Source organism: Choloepus didactylus, assembly GCF_015220235.1.
Source record: "Choloepus didactylus isolate mChoDid1 chromosome 11 unlocalized genomic scaffold, mChoDid1.pri SUPER_11_unloc2, whole genome shotgun sequence".
In the NCBI taxonomy this organism is placed as follows: Eukaryota; Metazoa; Chordata; class Mammalia; order Pilosa; family Megalonychidae; genus Choloepus; species Choloepus didactylus.
In genome coordinates, this window is record NW_023637579.1 from 3,834,932 (window position 1) to 3,853,211 (window position 18,280).

General features: G+C 48.0%; 2 protein-coding genes across 3 annotated transcripts in view; one reads left to right on the plus strand and one right to left on the minus strand.

The window, feature by feature from the left end:
* Window positions 1-233: 233 nt before the first annotated feature.
* Window positions 234-6,604, minus strand: LOC119524534 (translation initiation factor IF-2-like). The gene is made up of 5 exons (XM_037823216.1): window positions 6,417-6,604; window positions 5,985-6,204; window positions 5,580-5,897; window positions 5,054-5,245; window positions 234-635 (listed from the first exon to the last, which is right to left on the minus strand). Exons 1-5 carry the CDS (start codon window positions 6,602-6,604, stop codon window positions 504-506), a joined length of 1,050 nt encoding a protein of 349 aa, XP_037679144.1. The 3' UTR covers window positions 234-503.
* The window catches only part of ZNF496 (zinc finger protein 496), a 47,041-nt gene continuing 34,385 nt past the window's right edge, over window positions 5,625-18,280 (plus strand). Inside the window, exons 1-6 of one of the 2 annotated variants that reach the window (XM_037823319.1) lie at window positions 5,625-5,760; window positions 5,965-6,195; window positions 7,746-7,845; window positions 8,192-8,615; window positions 8,937-9,120; window positions 12,081-12,157. In XM_037823319.1, coding sequence (XP_037679247.1) covers window positions 8,226-8,615; window positions 8,937-9,120; window positions 12,081-12,157 — 651 coding nt within the window. In that variant the 5' untranslated portion in view covers window positions 5,625-5,760; window positions 5,965-6,195; window positions 7,746-7,845; window positions 8,192-8,225. The remainder of the gene's footprint in view (window positions 5,761-5,964; window positions 6,196-7,745; window positions 7,846-8,191; window positions 8,616-8,936; window positions 9,121-12,080; window positions 12,158-18,280) is intronic. The other variant, XM_037823320.1, reaches the window with a different exon arrangement.

Genomic DNA, 18,280 nt, shown 5'->3' on the forward strand with positions numbered 1-18,280 from the left:
TGTGACGGATAGGAGGCCTGCATAGTGAAAAAATCTAATTAAGCAAATTTCCTTCACTTAACGAATCCTTTCTGGGTTCTTCTTTTTTTCCTCTTAATAGTAGATCGTTTTTATTTTCTGCAGTAAAAACATTTAAGCTCCAAATAAAACAGTGGGCCCCCAGCACCCAAGAGCCAGTACTAGCAGAAAATAAAGCCCCAATAATAAAGCATCAACTGGGAAAGGATGCACTGCCCAGGAAGGGTTCAAGGTTAGGTCTCAGCCCCCTTTTCCTGGCTCCTGCCTAAAATCCTGCATGGCCCACACCTCTGGAGAAAACTGGTTGAGAAAGTTCGTGATGGAAATTCTGAGGAGGTCCAGGGGCTTCGGCAGTTCAGCGGAAAACCCGGAAGTGGGGTGTGGCATCTGGGACCAGAGATCAGCAGGCAATCTCTGTCTTCCTGGAAGCTGGGATTCCTGGGGTCTGCTTCCAGGCCCTTCTACCTGGCCTTGACGGTGCTCTCTTAGCCTGGGGAGCACCATCCACTGCTGCTGCAGCCATCCCAGCCACCCCTTACTGAGTTCTCATGGGCCATCACCTCCGCTGGATACAGCGTACCCAAATCAACAGCCAGCTGTGCGTGTCTCCTGGAAGCCTGTGAACAACAAATAGTCAGCATTACTATTCTGCTTATTATTAGGAAAGCTTCCATTTCTTGAGCATCTATTATGCCCAAGCCCTATGCTGACTGCTTCACACAGAGCTTCTCAAACTTCAAAGCGCATGCAGATCTCCTGGGTGCCTGATGAAACATGGAGACACTGGATGGGGCCCGAAAGTTTTTATTTCTAACACGCTTCCCGGGAAGGCAGAGGCCACCCGTTTGAGGACTGGGTGGTGAGGCTTCACGTCTTCACACCCTTTATTTGTCAGTCCACGGGTGTATTTTGAACACCTAATCTCTGAATATGGTCCACATCAATATACTATTTTTTTCTTTCTTTTAACTTTATTATCAAAAAATTAAAAAAAAAAAAAAAACCCACAACATTTCAAACAAAACAAAGCTCAATGTACTATTAGATGCTGGCTTCCTCACCAAGGGGAGTTGTAATTTCTGCCCTCCTGTAGATTACTGGGTTTTAGGAAAGCTACTTACTGCACTTCACAGTGTACAGTTCACATTCAGTGTTATGCATAATTTATTATTTCTTTTGCTATGCTCAAATCACATCCCCCCTCTGCAGGATAATTCTCACACCTTCTCCAGCTTCTGCTCACTGCTCTCACCAACACCACACCCTCCTCCCTGAGCTGAAAACGCTACTTCTGATTTTCCTGGAGTGTAGACACACTCAGAAGAAAGCTGGCACGGTCCCGCCATCCCACCTCCCAGAGGGTCTGCCCTCCCTTCTCTCTCTCATCAGCACCTCCACCTGGGCTCTGGACCCTGTCCCCTCCCACCTGCTCCAGCTTTGGCTGTCACCCATCCCCTCCCTCATCCCAATCATGCACTGAAGCTTCTCCCATTTTTAAGAGGAAACCCCACATCTCCTTGGCTACTTGTCTGTATCCCACTGTCAACACTTCCTCACCACCCTTCTTTCCCTCCAAAACCCTCTGCAAACCCAGCCACCCCACCACATCTGCTCCATTCAAACAGCCTCTCTTTGCCAAGTGCCCTGGTCAGTTTTCTTTTCTCATCTAATTTGATCTTGCAGAAATTTTAAACCCTTGACTCCTCCTTCTACCTTGAGACACTCTTGCTTCTCTGGGATTTCAGGGTGGCACGTGCCTGGTCTCTAAACACTGGTGTCTTGGGCTGCTTCTCCATCGGCATTTATTCACACCCAGGGACCCGCAGTCAGTCCCAGGAGTCAATTCTAGCTATGGGCGGTGACTCTCAGATTTCCACCTGCAACCTTGGGAGGTGTACTGGCATCTTAAAACCAACTAGGTTCCCCAACTCCTTCCCAGGACACTATTTTTCCTAGCACCCCCCCCACCCTCATTGATGGCTCCTCCATCTATCCAAACCAAAACCAGAGAATCAGTTTTCACTCCTCTAACACCCCATGTGCCAGTTTGAATGTATTCTGTCCCCCAAATGCCATTATCTTTGTCGTCTTGTAGGACAGACGTTTTTGGTGCTGGTTGGATTTGCTGGGAATGTGCCCCCCCAGCTGTGGGAGATGATTTGATAAGATGTTCCCATGGAGGCGTGGCCCCGCCCATTCAGGGGTGGGCCTTGATCGGTGGAGCTATATAAATGAGCTGACTCAGAGAGAGGAAACTGACTGTGTGCAGCTGTGAGTGATGTTTTGAGGAGGAGCAAGCTTGCTGGAGAGGAACGTCCTGGGAGAAAGCCATTTTGAGGCCGGAGCTTTGGAGCAGACGCCGGCTGCCTTCCCAGCTAACAGAGGTTTTCCGGACGCCACTGGCCATCCTCCAGTGAAGGTGCCCGGTTGCTGATGTGTTGTCTTGGACGCTTTGTGGCCTTAAGACTGTAACTGTGTAGTGAAATAAACCCCCGTTTTATAAAAGCTTATCCATCTCTGGTGTTTTGCATTCTGCAGCATTAGCAAACTAGGACACCCCACATCAACCAGCCAGGAAATCTCAGCTCTGTGGAATCCAGCCACTGATCACTCACTCCATCTCCGTCTCCAGCAGCCAGCTCTTGAGTCGCCACCATCTCTTGTCCGGATGTCTGTAGTGGCTTCTAATAGAGCACCTGCTTCCACTCTGGTCCCTCCAATCTGTTCTCCACAGATTGTGTTAAAATGAAAACGAAATCAGGCCACGCCCCACCTGAAACCTTCTGCGTGTAAACCCCAATCACTCCCTCGGCCCTCATCATTTCAGCCTCAATGCCTTCTTGCTTCTCTTTGGCCATGTTGAGCAAGCTCCTCCTTCCCAGCCTTTATACATGCTATTCCTGGCACACATTTGTATGGCTCGCCCTCCACTTAACTTTGCTCTCTGCTCAAGGTCACCTCATCACAGAGGCCCTACCTGACCTCCCAGCCCCTTTTTCATGGCACTCATCCCTACTGACATTATATTGCACAGTCATTTATTTATTATCTGATTCCCCTCCCAATTTCTTGAATCTGGAATCCAGGATCTTTCTACTGTGATGACCCTGAGGATGGAACATCACTGACACACAGTACACATTTCATAAAAATATACAGAATCTACAACATTAACCAACTAAAGACATAAGCTTGGAGTTTGATGATGCTGATGGTATCTGAGCAGGTTTTAAGTGCAGGGTGTCCTGGTGCTTTCCCTGTGGGATCTGCTTCAATCCCTGTTAGCACAGAGGAGAACACTTCTCTGTGGCCTCTGGTGTCCCACCCTGAGCTGACACCCCTCTCCCCTCCCACTGGCTGCCCTGCTCTGCCCCCTCAGGGGCTTTGCCTTCCTGGACCTGTGGCCTCTACATGGGACTCTGTTAACACAGCTATGAGCTTTATTAACTCCCTCATCTCAAACATCACTCTCCCAAAGAAGCCTGTTCTGACCACATACATCACATGGTCAGACTATTATCAGGAAGGACATCCCAAGGGCCTTGAGATCACCTCCCAGTAGCTGAGGGCAAACAGTGGACCTCCCTCTGGGTTAAATTCTTTACTACAGAGTACTCAGTACACGTTTGTTGAATGAATGAATGAGGCCTCGCAGCCACCCAACAAGGTCGAGAGCATCGTCCCTATTTTCCAGACAAGGAAACTGAGTGACATAAAGGTTGAACAGGACTCGGATCACCTGGTTAGGAAGTGGTGAGCCAGGATTTGAACCCAGAACTCAGACTCTTAACCACTCTGCTGAGCTAAATGCAGAAGAAATGCAAAGTAAGGGTGTATTCTGTGCTAACAGGGTTAACACTGAGGGGGGACCAGGTGACGCCGGTAAGGTCAGCCCTCACTGATGGCACCTGTGCGGTCCTTGGCTCCTCCCAGGTCTCCCCTACAGGCCACTCTGCCTGGCTGGAGCTCCTCTGATGGCTGTGTGCCTGAGTACTGTAAAAGCTGAGCACAGTGAAGTCAGAAGTGTGTGGTTCTCCCTGGTTTCCCCCTGCTCCAGGTAAGAGAAGGTAAGTGACCATGCCCATTTCTGGCCGTCCTTTAGGGGACTATTCACAAAGAAGCACTTTCATCTTCTGTTAGTGTCACAGAAACTGGGCATTCGACAAATGGTAGCTCCATTTGTCCAACAGTAAGTCGGCTGATCAGGACTCTCGTGTTTTAGAGGAGGAGGCAGATACAGGCATCCCGAAGCAAGTAAAAGAGGAGAGCAACACTGCTATGGGATTGGGTGCTGGCCTCCATCAAATCCATGCTCCCGCCACCTTCTTGGCCAGACCACTTTCTTTTGGGGGACCAATTTTGTTCTCCTTGCTCTTGAAACAGGGTCAGAGGGAAATGCGAACCACTGCAATCCAGTCTGCTTATGGTAGTGGGAGGATTTTCCATCGTCTCTTCCACTACCCGGCAATTTCAGTGCAGGAGGATGTTGAAAGAGAAGTGGGGTGCCTGGGGAAAGCTTTCTCCAGAGTGTGACCCTCAGGAAGACACCCCAGAGCCCTTAGGTTATATTCCACCTGGCTAGGGTGGTGGCAAAGAACCCTGACTAAGGCTGGAGGCTCTAGTACCTGCTTGCCCCTCACCAGCCAGATGATTTTGAGTAAAGACCCTTAACCTTTCCCTCCTCCTCAGTTTAAACATCCCTAACCTTCATTGTGAAGCGATGACTCGGCACCCTGGTCACCCACACTGGGCTGGAACCACGCAGCCCCTCTGTCCACACCGCAGCGTTGTTCTAATGCTCAGATGGACCATATATTGGGTATGCGTTCTTTAACTGTGAAACCTCGCGAGGGGAAAAATCTCAGTAATCGGTGTCACTCTACGAAAGCACAGACTGAGACCTCGGGCTGCCCAACAGTATAAAAATGCGAGCAGCAGGGAGAGTATCTGATTTTTTCCACTCCTCCCTCCCTCTTGGGCTGCTGCAGACAGGGCTTTTAGGGGGTGTTTTAACTGGGACGGGGGCTGGGCCTTCCCTGGAGTGTGGGCGAAGAGGTACTGGAGGCGCGTCGGGGGAGCGCAGGCAGGATTCAGAAACGCAGCCGCCCGCGGCGCCGAGGAGTCTGCTTCCCTCGCCCTCCGTCAAGGTCTTCCCAATTCCCGCGCTCCGCCGCCACTCCGGGATCGGTCCTTCCAGACGGCGACACTCCGGCGTGCCCTTGGGGAACTGGAGGCAGGGAAATGGGGGCGAAAGAGAAGCATCCAGACCCTCGCGGATCGGAAGCAGCCCCCGCGGCAAGTCGCCTCCCGAGCGCCGTCCGCGGCCCCCAGCGCGCCGCCCCCCGCTCGCGTGCGCCGTCCCTCGCCGCGCCTCCCGCGCCCCCTGCCTCCTGCCCTCCGCGAGCGCGCGCGACCCCCGGCGCGGGACCGGCGGCCAGGCCCGGCGGAGCGGCACAAAGCCCCCCCCCCACCCCGGCGCTGAGGCCAGGGGCGCGCGCGGGGCGGGGCGCGCGGGCGGCGGGCCCGGGCCGGGGGTGTCGGGTGTCACCCCGGGCGCACACCTCGGCCGGGGGGCGGGGGAGCCAACCACTGAGACGCGGAGACCTCCCCGGTCCTAGAGCGGAGCAGGAAGTGTCCCAGGGGAGGGAGCCGGAGGGCTCCGGCCTTTCCTGTCCTCGGCGTCCGGCGGGCTCCGGCGGCGGCCAGGCCTGTGCGGCCCGCGAACCGGGACGCGCTGCGGTGGTGAGTGCCGGCCGCGCGGGCCCGGGCCGGGGGGTCCCCGCGTCCCGCCGCGCTGCGCGCCCGCCCGGCTCGGCCCCTTCCCGCGCTCCGCGCCGCAGCGCCGCCTCCGGCCCCGGCGCGAGCGGGTGTCCGTGCGTCTGCGCGCGGGGAGGGATCTTCAGTCAGTACTGGGTTTTTTTATTTTTATTTTTTTTCTTTTCCCAGGCGCCTCCATTTCCTCCCACTTCTTCCCTCCCCGACGGAGCCGCGGCTTTCCAGACGAGCAGGAGACGGGGTCGGGGCGGGTCGGGGAAGCAGTCCGGGCCCCAGCAGAGAATCCGCCTTAGGAGGGACCCCGGGAGCTCGCGCTGGAAGGATGAGGAGCGGCTGCCTTGGACTTCCGCCGCAGCAAGAGAGATTTGAGTTCGATGCTGGGAAGGCGTTCCAGGCTGTGAGGTGAGACGTCTGGAGCCGGTTGCAGCCGAGGGTGTGGATGAGTAATTGTGTGTGTGTGTTTGTGTGTGTGCGCACGCACGCACCAGCACGAGAGGATGTGAGTGGGTTTGTGGGTGTGTGCGCGCGCTAGGGAGAGTGGTATGTGTGAGAAAAAGAATGTGTCTCTTTGAGAATGGGGTGTAAAGCTTTCTCCTTTCTGACCTAAAATAACCTCCCCTTACCTTTCTGCTGATCCAGGTCTGTTCTTTCTCCAAAGCTGGTTTAAACACGCCTGTTCAGGAATCCTTCCCTGATTAACTAGTTCGTTCATCTGGTATTTACGGTTGACTCTCCGCCAGGTACTAGGGTGACAAAGAGGAACACCGCTGGTTAAGGAGATGATCCGGAGACCACAGGAAGCGCAGCCCATCACGGACTGGGTGCTGAGGGTGGGATACTGGTCCCCCCAGCCTCCCAGAGTAGGGGCAGACCTGAGTAACCAAGGGTTTGTGATCGTTGAGCTCAGGGAAGGTGGAGCCCAGATTGCATTCAGACGCTAGAGCAGACTGAAGGGAGTCCAGTGGTTGGGTAAGCTGATAAAGTAGCTGGTCAGAGGCCTTCAGAGAACTCCTTTCCAATTCATACTTGTTTTTATGGTGGTGAAGCAAAAGGGTGCAGAGACTTGGGTTTCTCTCACTGACTGCCATGCAGTTGCTTTGTATCTCTTTTTGCCTCACTTGTCGTCCTTTGAAATGGGAGTGAGGTCAGTGTGTCAACCAATGGGAAGGTTCGGGGGAACTAAAAGATTGGATGTTAAGGTGCTCTGTGCACTGGGGAGCTCAGAGCAACCAGCACTTGGAGAGTGGGTGGCCACAAGCATGGATGTGCATGCAGTACAGAGCAATGGGTGGAGGAAGAGACGGTATGTGTCTCCATTTCCCACTGTGACTTTTTTTGTGACCTGCGCTCTGGATCATTGAACACAGCTCATGAGTAATAGCTGCTGCCCCTGCGGGCCCCATGCATTTGTGCACTGGGTCCATCCACACAACAGTCCAAGAGGTGTAGGGTCTCCTGGTTCTCACAGTGTGGAGGTAGGAGCTATGGTGCTGAGGTTCTGTGGTGTGCACAGCTATGAGAGCTGGGATTTGAGCTGTGCCACAAATGCCCCACTTCTCTCCTCTGCTCATGGAGGGGCTGTGAGGTTTGGAGAAGATATGGGTAGAGAAGGGGAATGGAGTCAAGGTCGAAGTATCTGATCCAGTTGACTGTTCAGGTGTTCGAATGGGTTGACTGGAAGGCTGGTCTGGAAGAGGCGATGCTTTAAAGTACAATGAGACTCTCTCTTGTGATTCTCATTATCTCTTGTCCAGGCGTCTTCTTATCTGTCTGCTTCATCGCTTGTACCCAAGTGCGTGCAGGGTGCACTTGGGTGAGGTTGACTCTGGCTCTTTGTGTACATGCAGCACTGAGCGTGGGTGTTAGACTTTCAGCAACCAGCAGGGTAGGCTTTCTTTTCCAGGATGTACACTAGAAGCTCTTCCCATGCATGTCTGCCTTTGTCTCTGCAGCTCCGTTTGTAAAGGTCTTACGAGCAAGGACAGTGACTTCTGCTCCAAAGCCTCAAGATAGCAGTTTGTTCTCCTCTCCAAGAGAGCCTGGCCACCAAAGGTACCAGAGAGTTTTAATTATGCCTCACTCCTGCATGCAGCCCTGTCAGTCCTCTGGGGTGCTGAAAAGGCCAGTGTCACATCTAAATGCCACTGCTTTTCTCTTGGCTCTCCTCCTTTGCTCCCTATCCCCTCTATAGGGCCATCCACATATAATGATACCAAGGTGGGACTTGAGGGAGGTGGGGGTTCCTGCTCTGTCCATGTGTAAGGACCAGCCAGACTGAAACCTCTCACATTCTCCAGGGCTTTTTGCAAAGGGCCAGTCATTGCTCCCATCACCACCTACCCAAAAAACTACTGCAGGAGACCAGAACATTGAAGCCAGCAATTTCTGTTTGAAATAGGGTCGTCTTCTGCCGACCCCCATCAAATTCCATCATGCCCACAGCCCTGTGCCCCCGAGTCTTGGCTCCAAAGGAAAGCGAGGAGCCCAGGAAAATGAGGAGCCCACCCGGAGAGAAGCCAAGCCCCCAGGGAGAGCTTCCCAGCCCGGAGTCCTCCCTCCGCCTCTTCCGCCGTTTCCGCTACCAGGAGGCGGCGGGACCCCGGGAGGCCCTGCGCCGGCTCTGGGACCTGTGCCATGGGTGGCTGCGGCCCGAGACACACACCAAGGAGCAGATCCTGGAGCTGCTGGTGCTGGAGCAGTTTCTATCCATCCTGCCCTGGGAGATCCAGAGCTGGGTCCGGGCCCAGGAGCCTGAGAGTGGCGAGCAGGCCGTGGCTGCTGTGGAGACGCTGGAGCGGGAGCCGGGGAGACCCTGGCAGTGGGTGAGCCGAGGGGGCCAGGCTGGGTGAGTGGGCAAAGGCACGGAGGGTTTCTACCAGTCCCTGCACGCGGACACTTTGGATAACATTGAGGATTGTGCCTACAGCCCTGTGCTTCAGTTAGCCCAAATTTGAGCACCCCCCCCACCCCACTCCTTTACAGCCATGTGTAAGGATCAAGCTGGGCTTCTGGCGGTCAGTGGTGGAGTCCATGGTCAGAGGCCCAGGGGGAGGGGGGAGGTTTGCCCCACACCTTACAGCACTGGCGGGCCCTTCCCCTGGCCAGGGACTCCTCCACCTGAAAAGCCCTTTCTGGTATTGCAGCGCAAGCACTGCGAAGACCCCGTGGTGATTGACGATGGGGACGGCCCTCCAGACCAGGGACAGGAGCGGCCACCGACAGAGCCCCAGAGTGACCGTGCAAAGAGCCAGGATGCCCAGCCCGCGGCCCTGGCAGAGGGCTCCGGGCTCCCAAGCCGAGCGCCAGGCCAGCTCTGCGGGGACCCAGGTACACAGCCCATGCACCAGGATGTGCGCTAGAAGCTCTTCCCATGCATGTCTGCCTTTGTTTCTGCAGCTCTGTTTGTAAAGGTCTTAAGAGCAAGGACGGTGACTTCTGCTCCAAAGCCTCAAGATAGCAGTTTGCTCTCCTCTCCAAGGGGTGGGCAGGAGGTGTCCAGACACACTCTCAGCCAAGTTCTGAGGGGGACAGTGGTTTTCCACTTCCAGGGAATGAGGTCATGGTGATGGCTTTTCAGATCACTGGTTCTCTGATGTGGGAACTTTGAACCCGTATCAGAGCCTGGCTCCCACCCTGGAGCAGTGCAGACAGCATCTCGGGAGGGTGTCTGTCATCTCCGTGATTCTCCTAGGTCCTCTTGGAGGGAGCTCTGCTGTAAGGAGTATCTGAGGGTGCACCAGCCAACCGTACCTCTGCGGGCCTTTACTGGTTTAGGGGCTTGCACATGTCTTTGTGTCTCTCTGAACTTCAGTCTCCCCAGCTAAATGAGCCCCACTCTCAGGATCATTATAGTGCTGCACAGACATAAACGAAAATGCTTTGGAGGCCCTGGGGATGGATGTCTGCCTGGATGTGCAGTAGTGGGTTCAGACAGATAGTTTTCGCACCATACACTTGGCTTTGAGTCCTCTAGACAGGACTCTGGATATGTTTCCAAATTCATAAAGCCTCAGTTTCCTGTCACACTTAGTGGGTTTTTCTAAGGATTCAATGAGATAAGACCTGTAAAATGTTTAGCACAGCTCCTGAGCTGCACATGGTTTTTTGATGTAGCTATCTTAAGAAGTTCCTCAGGTTAGATGAAGGCTGTAACAAATTATTTTAGGTAGACTTACCGCACTGCAGTACAGTTATTGATGGGAAAGATGAGTACATGGGGTCTTGAGTACATTCTTGGGATTCTGAGTTGCTCTTGGCATTGTACAAACTTTTTAATACAAATTGCATAGAAAGATTTTCAATGTGAGAAACTTTAGTGACCTGGTACAAATCAAATTCTTCAGCCTCTGGTTTGCTAAACATTAGGCTAGGCATAAGAGAAACAACTTCTGTCTCAAATACACAAAGCAGCCTGTGAATCTCCAGGCAGGGCTTTTGTAGGAAGTTTAGGGCTGTGGAGTCAGGGAAGACTCAGCAGGAGAGGCAGGAGTTTCAGGAAACACAACCGCCCATGCTTGCTTTCCCTGGTGAAGTTCTGAAACCATCTGGCTCTCACAAGTGGAATGGGTTTTGGAGGCAAATCAGAAGTAATAAATGAGCAATAATAAGTAGACAAAGTAAGCATGAGGAAGACATAAGAAAGAACATAACATTAGGGCAATTTTTTATTGGAAAATTGCCAGGAAAAGCTGTGTAGTTCCCAGTCTCAATGATCTTCCTGAAAAGCTGGTAAATAGCATCATTCTTCAGTGATTTCATCTGAGGGCTGAAAGCTTTCTGAAGTGGCCCTCTGAGAGTTCATTTATTCATTCATCCTAACACAAGATAAGGGAAGGTAGGGTTGTAGTCCGTCCCCCAGAAGACAGTGAGATGTGAAGCAGCAGAATTAAAATGCCCCTTCCCCAAATCCACCCTGCCCCCAAGCCGGAGCATCCAGCAGCCTCCCACAGGCCCACGAAGGACTTCACCGTCAGCTGTGCTTACCCTTGGACCCAGTCCCCTGCTCCAAACAGCAACACCAGCACCTGCTATTTCAGGAAGCTGTGCTCAAGGACACAAGCTAGTCTTAGCTTTGACCCTGATTAGACCTGTGACCTTGAGTTAAATCCTGGGAATTTCTCTAAATTGGGAGATTATAGTGCAGCTTTCAAAGTTTTGTTCTATGAAAGGGATATCTTTTGAAATGTAAAGCTCATCTTTACGTGGCTGCACCGTCAGCCCGGTACTTGATGCCTGAGCAAGGAGCAGTTGCCAAGCAGGAGAGAGAAATCCTGTTAGAACCTGGTAGACACCCTAGAAGTCCTTACAGGTGGGAATGGTGGCCCCCAAATCAGAGTGGGCGAGATGGTTCCGGAGCCACACTTTGTACATTTGTGTGTTATGGTGGTTTTGAGCTTTGTTTCCCTCACATTGTGGATGATAAAGCTGAGGTTCTTTGACCTGCAGGAGGTTGCCTAGCTAGTGGCAGAGTCACCCCAATCTTGGGTTCCCATTTTTTTTAGAATTGAGGTAAAATTCACGTAACATTCGCCATTTTAACCATTTTAAAGTATATGCTTCCAGGACATTCCCAGTGTTGTACAATCATCACCAATGTCTAATTCCAGAATATTTTCATTGCTCTGAAAAGAAACCCACATTCACTTAGCAGTAACCCCCCATTCCCCCTGCCCCAGCCCCTGGCAACCACTAATCTGCTTTGAATTTGTCTACCCTGGACATTTCATAAAAACAGAATCGTATGATATGTGGCTTTTTTTTTTTTCAGGCTTCTTCAACATACCATAACGTTTTCATGGTCCATCCTTGTAGTGTATATCAGGACTTGTAGCTGAATGATTCTCCATTGTGTAGCTGTATCACATGTGTTTATGGAAAAATCAGTTGATGGACCTTTTGGTTGTTTCCACTTTTTGGCTATTACGAATAATGCTTCTATGAACATAGGTTTACCAGTTTTTGTTTGAACACCCGTTTTCAGTTCTCCTGGTTATATACTTAGGGTTGGAATCTCTGGGTCATATGATAATTCTGTTTTACTTTATAAAGTGCTCATTGCTGTATCTTTACAAATCTCATTTGCGAAGTGCTTGTCATTTGCATTATCTTGTAATCCTCATTTTACAGATGAGAAAAGAGACTTAAGATCTTATGACAAGCCGAGTGAAATGGCTTCCTGTGGGCTCTCCCTTATGATGTTTCTCCTTGACTGCTAAACCCAGGGAGGGAGGGAAGTGGCGGCAGGAGATCTGGCCCTTTCTGCAACACCCTTTTCCAATCTCTTTCAGTCCTGCAAGACCCTCCCCTTCTCCAGGAAGAGAGTTTGAGGAGCACGCAGCAGGTGGCTGCCCTGCAGTTGCCCCCGGTGAGTGATATCAGCACGTGTCCTTGAAAACCCATGTAGACCTTCTCTGAGCCTGTGTCTCCTATTGAGCAGCCTTCTAGGACCCTGGCCAGCTTGTCTGCCACACAGACTATCCAGCCGCAGCCCAGGAAAACTAAAATGAGAAGTACATGGGTTCTTAGACACTCTCACCCCTCGTGCCTGCATGGTCCCAGCTGCCCACTGGCCTGGCTGTCTGGCTCATCAGGAGGCTTTGTGCAGACTGGCATGGAAGAAAACAGCCTTGTCCCAGAGGTTCTCTTGATGGGCTTCTCTGCATCTCAGGGTTCTCCTCTTGTGGAAAGGGGGACTTCTTCATACTCTTACTTCATAGGTCATTTTGTTAAAATTCAGTTTTATTGAGGTATATTCACATACCATACAGTTATCCATGGTGTACAATCAACTGTTCACAGTACCATCATATAGTTGTGCATTCATCACCCCAATCTATTTTTGAACATTCTCCTTATACCATGAAGAATAAAAATGAGAATTAAAAACAAAAGTAAAAAAGGACACCCAAATCATCCCCCCTCCCACCCTGTTTTTCATTTAGTTTTTCTACCCATTTTTCTACTCATCCATCCATACACTGGATAAAGGGAGTGCAGTGCGATCCACAGGGTTTTCACAATCACACTGTCACCCATTGTAATCTGCATTGTTATACAATCGTCTTCAAGAGTCGAGGCTACTAGGTTGCAGTTTGATAGTTTCAGGTATTTACTTCTAGCTATTCCAATACATTAAAACCTAAAAAGAGTTATCTATATGGTGTGTAAGAATGTCCACCAGAGTAACCTCTCGACTCCATTTGGAATCTGTCAGCCACTGAAACTTTATTTTGTTCCATTCTGCTTCCCCCTTTTGGTCAAGAAGATGTTCTCAAGCCCATGTTCATGGGGCGTTTTTAATTAATAGTCATCATAGAAATAACAGCATTTCAGAAATGTTGAGAAATGGAGGGGAAAAGCTCAGATACTTTCACAACCGTCACACAGCCATGGGGTGGGTTTTTGGAGACTGTCCGTGTGTCTGCAGGTGTTACCAGGTGTCCTGATAGTGGTGTAGGGACAGAGGCCACCTTAGGTTGTGGTTTCCCACCATATCCTCTTTCATTTGTCTTCTTAACACTTGGCAGTGGCTGGCACGTTATTAAAGTGCCATCTTGACCCACCAGGATGTGGGCTTCAGGAAGACATTGTCACTCCTCAGCAGATGGAAGGCTGCCTGGAGGATAGCAGACAATCCAGTGCATTCTACATGACTTTAAACTTGAGGCAGGTGGAGAGGACTAGGTTTGGATCTGGGGAAGGGGCATTTTAATTCTGCTGCTTCACATCTCACCGTCTTCTGGGGGACAGACTACAACCCTACCTATCTTACCTTATCTTCTGTTAGGATGAATGAATAAATGAATACTCGGCAGGCTAGCTCTGTTCCTTGCTTTCTGTTCTGCAAGATTTCCGGCACAAAGCCATGGGTCTTTGTGGTCAACATGTGTTTTGGTTTCCTAGGCTGCTCAAAGTAGATACCATTGAAATGGGTTGGCTTAAGCAACGGGAATTTATTAGCTTACAGTTTTGAGGCTGAGAAGATGTCCAAATCAAGGCATTCTCAAGGCAATGCTTTCTTCCTGACGATGGGCTGCCAGTAATCCTCAGAGCCTCACCACATGTCAAGGCACATGGCAACATCTGCTCATCTCCCTTCTCTTCTGGGTTTCCTTGATTTCAGTTTCTTTCTTCTGGGTTTCTCTCTCTCATGTCTGAATTCTAGAATTAAGAGCCATCCTGGCTACTATAGATAGCCTTGTCAAAGGGCCCTACTTAGAATGGGTTCACGCCCACAGGAATGGATTAGCTTTAAGAATGTGTTTTTCTGGGGTGTGTACAGCTGCAAACCGCCACAGCACGGATACCACAGCACCTGCTACATGCTGTGATGGTTGTCAGGTGCAAATGACCTGAAGTTGTAAAACTTGTTCTTATTGGGAATCAATATGTGTAACCAGGACACTTAAGGGGATGGTATGATTTTCGAATCTAATGAGGTTTGGTATTCATCTTCGAATTCTTCCAAATCCCCAGTAAATGCCTAGCACATAATGAGCAGGGTACGCACATTTTGATAAATTGGTCCTATTTTTTTTTACTCCACCGAAGACAAAAGTTTCTGCCCAGTGCACTAAAAGCCACTATCACGAAGATTTATTTTTAGTTTTTTTCAATTAAACGTTTTATTTTTAGATAATTACAGATTCACATACAGTTACAAGAAATATCCTTTCTACTCTTAGCGGAGTTTATCCCAATGATAACATCTTAGAAAACTACTTAACATCTTAGGATATTGACATTGAAAGGTCCAGATACAGAACATTTGCTTCACTACAGAGATTTCTCGTGTTGCTCCTTTTGTAGTCAAATCCACCCCACCCACTCCTTGGTTACCTCTGGCAGCCACAAATCTGTTCTCTATTTCCATAATTTTGTCATTTCAAGAATGTTGACTCATACTATATGTAACCTTTTGGGATTGACCTTTTTCACTCAGCATTATTCTATGGCTGATCACCCAAGTTGTGTATATCCATAGTTTATTCCTTTTTATTGATATGGATGTACCATGGTTTGTTCATCCACTGAAGGATATCTGGGTTGTTTCCAGCTTCAGACCATTATGAATAATAAGCATAATATAAACATTCATGCACAGGGTTTTGTGGGAACACGTCTTCATTTCTCTGGGATAAAAGCTCAGCAGTGCAATTGTTGGGTTGCGTGGCATGTTAAGTCTTTTAAGAAACTGCCACACTGTTTTCCACAGTAGTTGTACCATTCTGCATTCCCACCAGCAATGAATGAATGGTCCAGTTTTTCTGCATACACACCATCATTTGATGTCACTATTTTTTTTGTTTGTTTTGTTTTGTTTTTTTTATTCATTTTATTGAGATATATTCATAGACCATGCAGTCATACAAAACAAAGCATACATTCAGTTGTTCACAGTACCACCACATAGTTGTGCATTCATCACCAAAATCAATCCCTGACACTTTCATTACCACACACACAAAAATAACAAGGGTAAAAATTAAAGTGAAAAAGAGCAATTAAAGTAAAAAAGAACCCTGGTGCCTTTTTCTATTTGTTTGTTTTGTTTGTTTGTTTTTTTCCTTCCCCCGTTTTTCTACTTATCCATCCATAAACTAGACAAAGGAGAGTGTGGTCCTTATGGCTTTCCCAATCACGTTGTCACACCTCATAAGCTACATTTTTATACAATCGTTTTCAAGATTCATGGGTTCTGGGTTGTAGTTTGATAGTTTCAGGTATTTACTGCTAGCTACTCCAATTCACTAGAACCTAAAAAGGGTTGTCTATATTGTGCATAAGAGTGCCCACCAGAGTGACCTCTCGGCTCCTTTTGGAATCTCTCTGCCACTGAAGCTTATTTCATTTCCTTTCACATCCCCATTTTGGTCAAGTAGATGTTCTCCATCCCACGATGCCAGGTCTAGATTCTTCCTCAGGAGTCATATTCCACGTTGCCAGGGAGAGTCACTCCCCTGGTTGTCTGATCCCACGTAGTGGGGAGGGCAGTGATTTCACCTGCCAAGTTGGCTTAGCTAGAGAGAGAGGGCCACATCTGAGCAACAAAGAGGCATTCAGGAGGAGGCCCTTAGGCACAATTATAGGGAGGCCTAGCCTCTCCTTTGCAGCAACAGTCTTCCCAAGGGCAAGTCCTGTGGTAGAGGGCTCAGCCCATCAAACCACCAGTCCCCTATGTCTGTGAGCACATCAGCATCCATCAAGGTGGGGCAGGCCAATACCCCTGCATTCTCTACCAGCTCCTCAAGGGGCTCTGCATATTTTTTTCATTTTTTTTTTAATTAACTCTGTTTTTTTTTAAATCAATATATCAAAAAAAAAATTGAAAATACATACAATAAAAAACATTTCAAATAAACCATAACAAGGGAGTAAGAAAAAGACAACTAACCCAAGATAATTACTTTACTTCCAACATGTTCCTACTGTACCCCAAGAAAATAACCTAATACAGCAACATTTCTGTGAACTTGTTCCTACCATACCCATCAGAAATTAACAGATCATAGTCATTCCTGAGCATTCCCAGAACGTTATATTTACCCACCATAGCTTATCTGTTATTGGGTTATCATTCCCCCTTCCTTAACTGCTCTCTATCACTAGTTCCCCTACATTCTACATTATAAACCATTTATTTTACGTTTTTCAATGTTCACTTTAGTGGTAGCATATAATATTTCTCTTTTAGTGCCTGGTTTATTTCACTCAGCATTATGTCTTCAAGGTTCATCCATGTTGTCATATGTTTCACGAGATCGTTCCTTCTTACTGCCATGTAGTATTCCATCGTGTGTATATACCACATTTTATTTATTCACTCATCTGTTGAAGGACATTTGGGTTATTTCCATCTCTTGGCAATTGTGAATAATGCTGCTGTGAACATTGGCATGATGTCACTATTTTTTACTTTTACTGTTCTAAAAGCTGTGTAGCTTGTTCTCGTGGTTTAAATTTGCATTTCCCTAATGGCCAATAATGTTGAACATTTTTTGCATGTCATTTGCCATCTGTTTATATGCTGGTGAAATGTCTTCATGTCTTTTACCCGTGTTCTAATTAGACTATTTGTTTTTTTTACTGTAGAATTTTAAGGATTCTTTATGTATCTTAGACACTTGGTTGGATATGTGGTTCTCGGATATTTTCTCCCACTCTGTAGCTTGTCTCTTCATTCCCTTAACAGAGTCTTTACCACAACAAAAGTTCTTCATTTGGATGAAGCCTAATTTGTCATTGTTTTCCTTTTAAGGAAGGTGCTTTGGGTGTCAAGCCTAAGAATTTTTTGCCTAGACCTAGATACTGAAGATGTTTCCCCATGTTTTTTTCTAAAAGTTTTTTTTAGTTTTACATTATGCTTTCAAGTCCATGATCCATTTTCAGTTGATATTTGAGTAAGACGTGAGCCTTAGGTTAAGGTTCACTTACGCCTGCGCATGTCCGTTAGCTTCAGCTCCATTTGTTGAAAAGGCCAGCTTGCCTGCATTGAATTGCTGTGCACCTTCATGAAGAATTAGTTGGGTGTATTTGCCTGGGTCTCTCTTGGGTTGTCTTTGTGTTTCCTTGATCTGTGTGTCTATCCCACCACTAACACCACACAGTCTTGCTTATTATAGTTATATAATAAATCTTGAAGTTGGGTAGAGTCATTCCTCCGACTTTATTTTCTTTTCTGAAATTGCCTTTCTGAATGAATTTTAGAATAATTTTATTTACAACTACAAGGAATCTTAATGGGGTTTTAATAGGAATTGTATTTAACCTGTGTATCTGGGGAGAATTGACATTTTTATTATCTTGATTCTTTCAACCTGTGAACATACTATGTCATTTATTTCTTTCATCAACATTGTGTGGTTTTCAGCATATAGGTCTTCTGTACTTTTGTTAGATTTATATTGTTTTCTTTTTTTGAGTGTGTTCATTACTAGTATCTAGAAATACAATTGATTTTTTAATACAATTGATTTTTGTTTATCATTCTGTGACCTATCAGGGCTCAGTAAATAAATTCTAAGGTTTTGGGGGTTTTGTGTTTTTAGATTCTTCAGGATTTTCAATGTGGATAATCAAGTCATCTGCAAATAGGGACAGTTTTATGTCTTCTTTCCATTCTGCTTGCCTTTTATTTCCTTTTCTTGCTTCATTTCATTGGCTAGAACTTCTGATACTAGGTTGAGTAGCAGTGGTGAGAGCGAAAATGGCTTTTTTCCCATTCTTAGGTGGAAAGAATTCAGTCTTTCACCATTGAACATAATGTTAGCTGTTGGTTTTTGTAGATTTCTTTATGAAATTGAGGAAGTTCGCCTGTGTTCCTATTTTTCTGAGAGTTTTTATCATAAATGAGTGTTGAATTTAGTCAAACGCTCTTTCTGCATCAGTTGATATAATTTTCTTCCATAGCCCTGTTAATATGGTGGCATGTGTCCTGTTAGCTTTACTTCCCCTCAGCCTGGAAGTCCTTTCCCATGTAATTATATCA